Genomic DNA, 12,030 nt, shown 5'->3' on the forward strand with positions numbered 1-12,030 from the left:
CAGTCGCAAACTACAGCTAAACTAGCCGACCGCCGCAGAGTTAGCCGTGTTGTGGCTGGTTGCTCGCGGCGCTCGAAAATGACGTCATCCACGTCAGAAGTAGTTGTCTAGAGACACTGGATGTTGGTAACATGCCACCACGGGCTCAGAGGGGAATAGCGCCAGCATATCATAACAAAATGTTGGAATATGAAGGAGTTTCGCCGCAGATTATGCGTTTATAGAGGCTACGCACGGGTGCCCCAATTACTCGCATTATACGGATATACGCGCCGCTCTTCTGGGGCTAATTTCTTTAAAACGACTCCAAATGCCACCAAAGTTGTCTGGGTGTCTAAATGGTCGCATTTAATGCTACAAATAAAGTCCAGGTTGTAAAAAACGAAAGTTATCCTTTAAGTCAAACCTCGATTCATTCTCTGTCTTGCTGCTATCACCTGTTGATTTCACTCAGCTGCATCCCAGCATGCAAAATGAACTTGGCTACGGAAGCTGTTTGCTCAAACTGCAGATCAGATCACATCCCACCACAAACGAAAAGTTCTAGAATTTGTTTGTGACTGAATTTTGCAAAGACACGATTATCCCCCAATTTTGCTGGTTATGATTAAAAATATCTATGAACACGATGAAACTACATCAGAGATCTTTCTTAGAGAACTGACTCACTTTAAAATAGACTGTCCTCTGACTGGCCCGTCTGCCAGATGTTCCACAAATCAGTTCTGCAGAGGGTTCAGTCCTTCCACCTCATCACCACCTTCGAAAATAATCATGCCTTATTGCAGTGCGAGATTGAGACAGCAAATAGGATCAGGTGTCTGCAACACAGCTGTAAAACAACCTTGCTTAAAAAAATGCTAATCAGATCTTCAATAATCCCACCCATCCTCTCCACCAAAAATTCAGAGGGAGTCAAACACCAGAATCTTAAGACTAATAGAACAAGGTACAGCAAATCATTTGTGCCCACATCAACAAGGCAATACTATACACTTAGACTACTTTGTTTGTGGGTATTTTGACTGTGTATATTGTGTATTGAAACTGTATATTCAGATTATACATGTATACGCTAGCATTGCTCAAGATATTTTGTTGTTTGTGTGTCTGTGTGTGTTTGCTAGTGCATGAGGTGTGTTTGACCACATGAATTTCCCCTTGATGATGTTTACCTTGACCTTAGTTTGAACAGTAATTGGAATAAAACACTGCATCTGAAAATGTGATCCAGCTTTATTGTTGTAATAACATAACATAGCATTCCAAGATTGTACTTCATTATTGGGCTTCAAAGCGGATTGGAGGACGCATCTTTATTTCAGTAAATGCAACCATGCAGACAGGCATACACATCACTAAGAAGCATGTTGCAAGTATTCAACCTCCTAATCACATCATACACTGCCTCCACCACCTCAACATGGAATCCTACAGTACAGATTAATTAAAATATTGTTCATTAAATAGTATTTATTTAAAATTAAAATGATTCAAATAAATAGCTAGATAAAAATAGCCACAAAAAACAATGTTTTGGACGTTTTTTATATTCAGTTTTTCTTTTTTCTGAGGCTTTCTCTGACTGATTGAAGAGAGTGTGTTTAGTCTTCTTATCATCTGTTGTGGTTTGGGCAGCTCCTGGACTTTTAAGTGCTTGGGACATAGCTAAATTGCACCAGGTTTACCAGTTGCTGTAGTGTTCAGGTTCTTTTCATGTTTCTTCAAAGTAAACCATTTAAATTTATTGTCTGAGCGTGTCATTTAGCATTCAGCCACGATTAGAGCGACATGCACCGGGCTCGTGCATACCCATCAAACGGACATACTTGAAGTGCTTCTTTTGTCAGTTTTGTTCTCTTTGTCAGATTTATAGCTGGTGTTAGAGGCTGTCCCATACCCAGATGTTGTTTGTTGGGCTTCCATCCACATTGTCACTTTTTCTCTCGATTTCAGCAGCTGATCATTATCTGGCTCAGATGTGGCTGCAGGATGGAAACAAAGAATCAGAATGTTAAAGCTGTACAAGAAGTCACTTGCACAGAGACATTTGATTTATTCACCTGCATAGACTTGATTATAGCAATATCTCCAAGAAGCCTGTTCCATGGCCACTTCCCGTCTGCTCCACTCCCTCTCCAGCAGGATCCTCCATCTGTTCATTGAGCCAAATCTTGCATCATCTTCACTTCCCGCTTCAAGACCATAACGGCTTTGAAACTGGGCATCTTCATGTCGGTGCTCCAGTTGTTCTTCCTCTCTTTCTGAACCCTCAGAGTTGATCTCGTCTTCACTCACTGATCAGAAAATACAATTATCAGGTAAGTTGTATAAGGGATGATCTGATTTAAGATACTGCTGCAATATCATGTAATGCATAGATGCATTGATACACTAGAGGTCAATGGCCATTTAAACCAGTGAAGAAAACTACTTCCACAACTTGATCATTCGTAATGTGAAACAAACAACTGTATCTACTAGTTTCCATTTAAAACTAATTTGTAATTGCAGCTTGATTTGTCACAGCAGGGAAAATGACAGACATAATACATAACATTATAAATCTTTTTGCTTCAATTTAGGTTGTCAGTGGCCCGACATGCACAACACAAGGGTCACACCTGAGGCGCTGTCAAAGGCACGCCAAACCAAGAGGCGACAATAGAACCCTAATCCTAAAGCCATGTTGGCCAATCAGAAACCTGAAAAAAGCTATTACAAGTAGGCTACCTGCAACTAGAGGTCCGACTGGGTCGCTAAATTACAAATCCTACTGTAGTGAGAGATGACCCGCCCGACTCTGCCTCTGATTGGTGTCTTGACTGACGATTCCAATCAACAACATTTAGGGGGCAGCCCTACTAAATAAGGAAACTCTGAAAGAGGGAAGTGTCATTATGTCATAAGACTAACATTCTGATGCTCCCCTTGGTGCCAGACTTTGGTGCCAGTTCTATTGAAGTCTATGGGAGATGCATGGAGATGTTTGTTTAGAAATATCTGTTCATGTCTTTGGATACTTACTGACTGGTGGTAATGACATGCTTCCTTTACAACTATGGTATTTTTCCCAATTCCTGCGATCCCATTCGATGGTAAGTTGCTCTGTGATCTCCTCAGTGTTCTCATCTTTGTTTTCAGTTGATCCGTCACTTGTGTCTTCCTGAGGTTGTGGATCATCTTCATCAGGGTCAGCACTGAGGTAAAAAGAGCTATTTCCCGCCACCATCTCCTCCATCTTCTCCAGCAGCTCTGTTACCTGTCCATCAGCTGCACTCATATTGTTAAGGACATGATACCTGTTTCCACATTTCTGAATGAGCCAACGGAGAGGCTTTCCTTCACTTTCAATGTGTTGCTCAATAGTTTTGTCTCTCAAAGTATTACCGAATGTAAACAGCACGATGACATGTCTCCACACTCTCTGTCCAAGTAGCCTCATGTTGCCCTCCATGATTCGTCTTTGCTCATCGGTAAACGATGTGTCAAGCGGCACTGCCAGCAAAATCACATTTGGTGAGCAGAGAGAAACCCCTTTTAAAATCTCAGCCTTCAAATGAAAAGGGGTAAATGTCGCTGGGAAGAATTTCCACCATCCAGGCGTGTCCACGATGGCGACCTCTCTTCCTTTCACCTCGCCGCTTTGCTTTAAGGCAGTCACTGTCCTGTCCCCAGACTGAAACACCTCAGCACTCAAAATACTGTTCCCACTGGCACTCTTCCCGGAAAACACCCACCCGACCATCAAGATTCTCAGGGTGCGTGTTGGCTCTGTAGCTATTAGGAAAAAAGGGTACTTTTTAAAGAAAGCTTCTTCTTTATTACAATGTGGGTATTATTTTTGGAGTTTTGGTCAAAAGGTCTCCTTAATGCCGGGATCAGACAACACAACTTTTTGTCTCCGCACTGTGTCAGATCTAACGATCACAGTGCCGTTAACTCCTGCTGTGTTTTGGTGGTCTGGTCTGGTGGTCTGATGCTATCAGGTAAAGTGAGACATCAAGATTCATTTTGATGCCAAATCAGATTAATTTTGATGGTAATGAAAGGGAGAAATAAAACGTACGTTAGCTGCTCAGGCACATGCTAGGCTGTTGTTTATGAGTTTGTTTCCGATCTGTCTGATCTCCGCAATTACCAATAGGAATCATGGCCAAAACTACGGAAATAAAACCCAGTAATTCTTTTAAACATACATTTATATACTCAACAAAGTCAACTCACCTGTTATGAGATTTTGGAGTTGCTCCCTTTGTTGTTGTGACTGCAGGAGTAACTCTTCAGCTTTTTTGTCCACTTCCTTCCTCTTCAACTCAGCATTTTGCATCAGCGTGCTGTCATTTTCATAACAACCTTTTTCCGCCACCATGGCGTCGATCTTCTCCAACAGTTCTTTGACCTTCCCTTCGTTGTCTGTGCCATCATCGCAAAGAACGTGGTGTCTGTTACCGCAGGCCTCAAGAAGCGACTGGAGAGGAGCCCCTTCCCTCCTGATGTAATCCTCAATGGATTTGTGGCCCAGGTGGCCTCTGTGGCTGAAGACCACTATCGTGTGATCCCACACTTTGTCACCAAAACAGTGTTGCAAATGCTCCTTCGTTGCCTTCTTGTACACGTTCTTGAACGATTGTTCTGCATTAATCACCAGGATAAAACCATGCAGTCCAGGCGTGACGCAGAGAATTGCTTCTGTCTTGAACAGTTCGGGTGTGTTGCAGAGGTCGTATCCTCTCAGCCACCCGGGGGCTTTGACCAACGTGACGTTGCGCCCGCACACTTCTCCCTCTCCCCTCTCACAACTGCATGTTACATCTCCTTGATCAAATGCCTGTTTTCCCAGGATGATGTTTCCAACCAGATATTTTTGGGAGCTGTTTGATCCCACAAGCACAGCATTGAGCTCTGACAGAACGAAAGTGAGACAGAGATATTAACATGAAAAATATGCTTGAAGACTGTTGATAAATAATTATTTCATTGCCTGAGAGTTACTTTATGGACTCACCTTTGGCAGATGGAGCTTTCTTCATCTTTTCTGAAGAGTATAATTAACATAAACTGCTTCAAAAGGGTTTCATCTCCTTCATGTCTTGATGACGGTGTGAGCACTGATTGTTGTGTAGCTCACACTGTGTTTTTTTTGTCGCGGCAACTCCCTCCTTCATCCTCTACTACCAAGCCCAACAGCATATTTTAATGCAGAGATAAGATGAGTGGCACAACCTGTTTAGAGCCACATTTCTGTGTTCTGTGTTGTGTGCCGGTAACTTACACCTGCTATCTGTTTTCAACCTTTTTGTTTCCTCCATTTGTACACTGAGGGCAACATGTCAGGGGTGTGGTGCATCATAGTCACGTCCTCAAATTTGACAAGTCTATCATGAAAGCAGTAGTTAATAGGGCTAATGCCTTACCCCTTGATTACAAGTTCTTTTGTCTATTCTTTCTGTCTTAACAGAGGGAGTGAAACTTAAAACTAACAAAGGTGCTGGTGAAATTTGCTGTTTTAAGCTTAAAATATGGTACCTATAAGAATCTGTGCTAAACGGCTGTCAGCCAGCTGTACAGAGAACATGCAATTTTGCATATTTCCACATTCCCTCTGCAGCACATGCTTCGCTGCATGTTTTCAAACATCCCCAGCATTAGTTTAAAGTCAAATCTAGCCATGTCAGTAAATACTTCACTTTCTCTACTACTATAATATGTGATCAGTATCAATAACCTGCCATATTACACTTCTGATTTATATGCAGCGTGTGCCCAGTGTAGGATAAGTGGATAAGTTACAATAATCAATTGATTTGCCCAGATAAAAAAAAAACAAAGACAGACAGATTTTGCTGCATCGTTGACAGTTTATTACCATAATAAGAGCATTTCAAGCTCGAACTGTATTTTTTGTTTGTATTTTTTTTTCACATCATACACTGCCTTCACCACCTCAACATGCAAACCAACAGCACAGTTGAACGAGATCATAAACAGCTAGATAAAGGTAGCCACAAAAAACAATGACAGACAACCATTGAAAGAACAGCTTTGCAATATTTTTAACAGTGGTTACATCAGACTTTATTAAGTCATTTTCACTGTTGTCAGCATATCATTCAAAGTGTCACTTGCTAAGCTGCTGCTCTTTACAGACGGCTCAATGTGTGGTACAGAGGTTCTGAAGAGAAAACTGATACTTAGGAGTAATCTGCTGTTTCCTCTGTGAAGGTGCTCCACTGGAGAGGTTTGGCCAGCTCCTGGACTTTTAAGAGCTTGGAACATAGTTGAATTGCACCAGTTTTACCAACTACTTCAGTGTTCACCAGGTTGTTTTAGTGTTGGTTCGAGGGTGTCATTTAGCATCTGGCCACATGTAGAGCGACTTTAGCTCTGCATGAACAAACGCAGCCTCATCAGTCATTAGTGCAGTAGGTTGGCTAGTGTTACCAACTTCACATAACAAAGAAGATCTCAAAGTCAGGGCTGTTTTTGGCCGCCTTGGTGCTGTAGATTCGTCTATGCTGATCTTTCTTTTCATTATAAGATAAGATAAGATATAACTTTATTAATCCCCCACTGGGGAAATTTGGTTGTTGCAGACAGCAGTATTAGTAGCATGAATAGAAAAGGAGACATAGAAGGGAATAAAACATTCAAAATACAAAATAAAAAAGTCAGCTATATATATATGTACATTCTATACAAAAAAACGGGGGTATTTAAAAAAATATTGCTAATGGAATAAACGGAACTATAGCATTTCTGAACATTTATTATAGTTTTGTAATATTTTTTATTTTATTCATTCAACTTCACTCTACTTGTTCTGTGTCATGTCACCTGTAAGTTATTACTTTTATGTGATCATTAAAAGCTGTTCTGACTTATCCTAGTTTTAATCATATTCAGGATGTGATATGGAGCATAATCTGGTTAATAATTTCCCTGAATGATTCTACCTGATTCTATCTATCTATAAGCCACAAAATTGTTTACAACTATTTACATTATAGCACTAACTACAATAGGGTTCAAACAAACAGTATATGTCCACTTTTTCAATGCTTAAATGCAGTAAAAACATCTTTTTTGTGTATTCAAAATTCATTTATTTCATCACAACAGCCACTAACAACAACACAACGGATGTAGTTGTCACTTTGACCGGTCCGACGAGAAACCAGTGCTTGCAAAAGGTTCCTAGGTGTGTGTTGAATATGCACAAACTGGCATTAGAGGAATGCATGCGCTATTCGGCTGCAATGTGGATTAAAGCAGTATGATGTGAATTCGCGACAATTGGCGTTAAGGGGTTATTGTATGTGGGTTTTCCAGGTTCATGATTTGGCAGCGAGCGTCAGTCTGCAGTAGTGTCTTTCTGCAGCCTACCTGTAGTCGACTTGTTGTATCATGTGTTCAGAGCATAGTGAGCAGTTTTTGTTTAGCAATCTGGATGACAGAGCCAGACTTTACGAAGCAGAAAGGTGTCTGAAGTTAAATTAAATTTCATCTGTGAGGGTTTCTTCCTCCTCTTTAGTGCTGTCCCGCCTGTTGGTGCTTCCTTTGTCATTTTTATACTCTTTCTCCGATTTATAGCTGGTGTTAGAGGCTGTCCCATACCCAGATGTTGTTTGTTGGGCTTCCATCCACATTGTTACTTTTTCTCTCGATTTCAGCAGCTGATCATTATCTGGCTCAGATGTGGCTGCAGGGTGGAAACAAAGAATCAGAATGTTAAAGCTGTACAAAAGTGAAGTTACTTGCACAGAGACATTTGATTTATTCACCTGCATAGACGGGATTGTTGAAATATCTCCAAGAAGCCATATCCATGGCCGCTTCTCGTCTGCTCCACTCCCTCTCCAGCAGGATCCTCCATCTGTTCAGAGGGCCAGATCCTGCATCATCTTCACTTCCTGCTTCAAGACCAAAACAGGTCTGAAACTGGGCATCTTCATGTCGGTGCTCCAGTTGTTCTTCCTTTCTCTCTGAACCCTCAGAGTTGATCTCGTCTTCACTCACTGGTCAGAAAATACAATTATCAGGTAAGTTGTATAAGGGATGATCTGATTTAAGATACTGCTGCAATATCATGTAATACATAGATGCATTGATACACTAGAGGGCAATGGCCATTTAAACCAGTGAAGAAAACTACTTCTGTCAACTTGAACTTGATCAGTCATGACCTTGAAAGTGACAGTTGACCATTTCTACTAGTTTCTCATTAATGCCTAAATCTAGATATTTTTCTATATATATTTTTTTAATTTACATAAAACAGTATTGCTGAGTTTTTTTTCTTCAATACCCCTCACCTACAATTCTGAAATATAGATCAATAGTCCATCGCACCTCCAGAACACCTGCACCAAACTAAACTATTACAACAACTACATGATTCGCATTTTTAACCCGTAAAATTATTTGTTCATCATCTGTGCAGTCACGAACAGAAAGTGTGCACACTAGTCGTAGTTCAGTTACAAAATAGCATCTAGCATCTCTCCTGCTGCTCCTCACAGCGACTGTCAGTCAAAAAGTCAATTATACTGAATGGTAGAGGAGGTGGTACCAGCGTGTTTCACTGACTAACATCTAGTGCAGCAGCCGACACTGAGCGGAGAACAGAACGGCTCGCCGTTTTTTTTGGTCAGCTAATTTTGAGACACGACTCAGTTTCGAAAAAGTTTAGAGTCGGCTGTGCTGTTATTCTGTGTCGCTCTGTGGGCAGTGACGCAGCTAAAGGAAAAAGTGATTTGATGGACAAAATTCGAGCCAAGCTGGGGAGCGTCTTGTCTGATGATTTGAATCATCAACGTTTAGGGGGCGGCGTTACTAAAGAAGGAAGCTCTAAAAGGAGAAGGTTCATTATACCGATGTTCTGATGCTGCCCTTGGTGCCAGACTTTGATGCCTGTCATATTGAAGTCTATGGGAGATGGGAGAAACACACTATAACCCAACATTTCTACGTTGTACGACCTTAGATGAAGAAATGCCAAATGAAAGAACACACTTCAGAGAATAGCTGACTGATTTTTCCAAATCTGCACATTCGTTGATTTTCTGTTGCTTAGGGGGCAGCCATAGAAAATATATATAACGCTATATCATAAACAGAAAGCGATTTCAGACACAACCCCTGTCTGCAGCCTGTGTTTAAGCTCCAAATATAAAGCAAATCATAATAATGATCAGAACACCTCTGGTAGACAACAAGATATACAAGGGATCCATGAAATGAACACACGGCATAAAATTCCCCAACGCTGGGAGATTTTAACTGTATCAGGTCTTGTAAATACAATATATTGGTGTTATGTTAATGATCCAAGTAGGACAATAGTTTATTCTGTTCCATTGCAATCATGATGTGTTTAAAAATCTGTTCATGTCTTTGGATACTTACTCAATGGTGGAAGTCCCAGGCTGCCTTTAAGACTGTGGTGTTTTTCCCAATTTCTGCGATCCCATTCGATGGTAAGTTGCTCTGTGATCTCCTCGACGTTCTCATCTTTGTTCTCATCTTTGTTTTCAATTGATCCGTCACTTGTGTCTTCTTGAGGTTGTGGATCATCTTCATCAGGGTCAGCACCGAGGTAAAAAGAGCTGTTTCCCGCCACCATCTCGTCCATCTTCTCCAGCAGCTCTGTTACCTGGTCTGCTTCACTCATATTGTTAAGGACATGATACCTGTTTCCACATTTCTCAATGAGCCAACGGAGAGGCTTTCCTTCACTTTCAATGTGTTGCTCAATAGTTTTGTTCCCCAAAGTGTCACCGAATGTAAACAGCACGATGACATGTCTCCACACTCCCTGTCCAAGTAGCTTCATGTTGCCCTCGGTGATTCGTCTTTGCTCATCGGTAAACGATGTGTCAAGCGGCACTGCCAGCAAGATCACATTTGGTGATGGTGAGCACAGAGAAACCCCTTTTAAAATCTCAAACTTAAAATGAAGAGGGGTAAACGTCGCTGGGAAGAATTTCCACCATCCAGGCGTGTCCACGACGGCGACCTCTCTTCCTTTCACCTCGCCGCTTTGCTTTAAGGCAGTCACTGTCCTGTCCCCAGACTGAAACACCTCAGCACTCAAAATACTGTTCCCACTGGCACTCTTCCCGGAAAACACACATCCAACCATCAAGATTCTCAGGTTGCGTGTTGGCTCTGTAATAACAGCAATTAGAAAAAAGGGTACTTTTAAAGGAATCTGAGTTTTGGTCCTCATTTCAATTTCTGTCTTATTAATGTAAAGTCAAAAGGTCTAAACTGTGAGTAGATGTGGCTGAAAACTTTGAGATTACGTCATTTTATCGTTAATTATACTATTCCCAAAAGGTCAAGAATTAACCTCCACGCTCAAATCAGTTCTAGAAAGTCAGTCTGTGCAGTGTGGTTGATGTTTACAACAGACAGTTTCAGTAATAATTTACCTTTTGCCTCTGTTTGCTTTTCCAAATAGGTTTGGCTAACCAGGGGTTTGCAATTTTCCCAATAGGAATCATGGCCAAAAGCACAAAAATAAAGCCCACTAATTCTTTCTTTAAACATACATTTATATACTCACAAAGTCAACTCACCTGTTATGAGCTTTTGGAGTTTTTCCCTTTGTTGTTGTGACTGCAGGTGTAGCGCCTCAGCTTTTTTGTCCACTTCCTTCCTCTTCAACTCAGCATTTTGCATCAGCGTGCTGTCATTTTCATAACAACCTTTTTCCGCCACCATGGCGTCGATCTTCTCCAACAGTTCTTTGACCTTCCCCTCGTTGTCTGTGCCATCATCGCAAAGAACGTGGTGTCTGTTACCGCAGGCCTCAAGAAGCGACTGGAGAGGAGCCCCTTCCCTCCTGATGTAATCCTCGATAGATTTGTGTCCCAGGTGGCCTCTGTGGCTGAAGACCACTATCGTGTGATCCCACACTTTGTCACCAAAACAGTATTGCAAATGCTCCTTTGTTGCCTTCTTGTACACGTTCTTGAACGATTGTTCTGCATTAATCACCAGGATAAAACCATGCAGTCCAGGCGTGACGCAGAGAATTGCTTCTGTCTTGAACAGTTCGGGTGTGTTGCAGAGGTCGTATCCTCTCAGCCACCCGGGGGCTTTGACCAACGTGACGTTGCGCCCGCACACTTCTCCCTCTCCCCTCTCACAACTGCATGTTAAAACTCCTTGATCAAATGCCTGTTTTCCCAGGATGATGTTTCCAACCAGATATTTTCGGGAGCTGTTTGATCCCACAAGCACAGCATTGAGCTCTGACAGAGCGAAAGTGAGACAGATATTAACATGAAAAATATGCTTGAAGACTGTTGATAAATAATTATTTAATTGCCTGAGAGTTACTTTATGGACTCACCTTTGGCAGATGGAGCTTTCTTCATCTTTTCTGAAGAATATAATCAACATATATCGCTTCTATGGCCTTTATGCCTTGTTGACGGTGTGACCACTGATTGTTGTGTAGCTCACACTGTGTTTTTTTCATCCTCTACTACCAAGCCCAACAGCATATTTCAATGCAGAAGAGATCAGATGAGTTGCACAACCTGTTTAGAGCCACATTTCTGTGTTCCGTGCTGTGCCGGTAACTTACACCTGCTAACTTGTTTCAACGTGTTTGTTTCCTCCATTTGTACAATGAGGAAAAATGTCCATACACTCCTGGGTTATATGCATCTTAACAGAGGGAATGAAAGTGAAAACTTACGACAGTGCACACTATTCAGACAGACAGATAACAAACTAAAGGAAACATCTTAATACGTGAGCAGAGAAACAGAAAATGCAAATCTTGTGGTGGAGTAAAATTCTACTTAGACACTTTAATTTGTTGTCCATCTTATCACCCACTCCTCATTTAAAGGACACTTCAGCCATCGCTCCTCAAACACAGGAAACGGGAGATACAGTATCTTGAACCTACTTGCCATGCATTAAAGCTACAACACTTCAAGAATTCAACTCTGGAAAACAAACAAAAAAAAAATCAAGAAATTGGGGGAAAGTTACTTGCAATCAGCAACA

General features: G+C 41.4%; 1 protein-coding gene across 1 annotated transcript; it reads right to left on the bottom strand.

Annotated features, from left to right (window-relative positions):
* Positions 1 to 1,200: 1,200 nt before the first annotated feature.
* LOC121625277 lies at positions 1,201 to 11,825 on the bottom strand. The gene is made up of 10 exons (XM_041963367.1): positions 11,363 to 11,825; positions 10,584 to 11,261; positions 9,409 to 10,170; positions 7,785 to 8,018; positions 7,505 to 7,702; positions 5,009 to 5,038; positions 4,228 to 4,905; positions 3,028 to 3,780; positions 2,064 to 2,297; positions 1,201 to 1,985 (listed from the first exon to the last, which is right to left on the bottom strand). The coding sequence occupies exons 1-10, from the start codon at positions 11,385 to 11,387 to the stop codon at positions 1,816 to 1,818; spliced, it is 3,762 nt and encodes a 1,253-aa protein (XP_041819301.1). The 5' UTR covers positions 11,388 to 11,825; the 3' UTR covers positions 1,201 to 1,815.
* Between the last annotated feature and the right edge of the window lie 205 nt (positions 11,826 to 12,030).

This window comes from Chelmon rostratus, chromosome 21 (assembly GCF_017976325.1).
Source record: "Chelmon rostratus isolate fCheRos1 chromosome 21, fCheRos1.pri, whole genome shotgun sequence".
NCBI classification, from domain to species: domain Eukaryota; kingdom Metazoa; phylum Chordata; class Actinopteri; order Chaetodontiformes; family Chaetodontidae; genus Chelmon; species Chelmon rostratus.

What these genes read in the sequence shown, in the direction of transcription:
- LOC121625277 (XM_041963367.1), bottom strand. Translation starts at nt 11,387, where the DNA reads ATGAAGAAAGCTCCATCTGCCAAAG. An exon ending in GAAAGCTCCATCTGCCAAAG is followed by an intron (nt 11,262 to 11,362) that starts GTGAGTCCATAA and finishes TCGCTCTGTCAG; the next exon opens with AGCTCAATGCTGTGCTTGTG. An exon ending in CTATAATCAAGTCTATGCAG is followed by an intron (nt 1,986 to 2,063) that starts GTGAATAAATCA and finishes TCCATCCTGCAG; the next exon opens with CCACATCTGAGCCAGATAAT.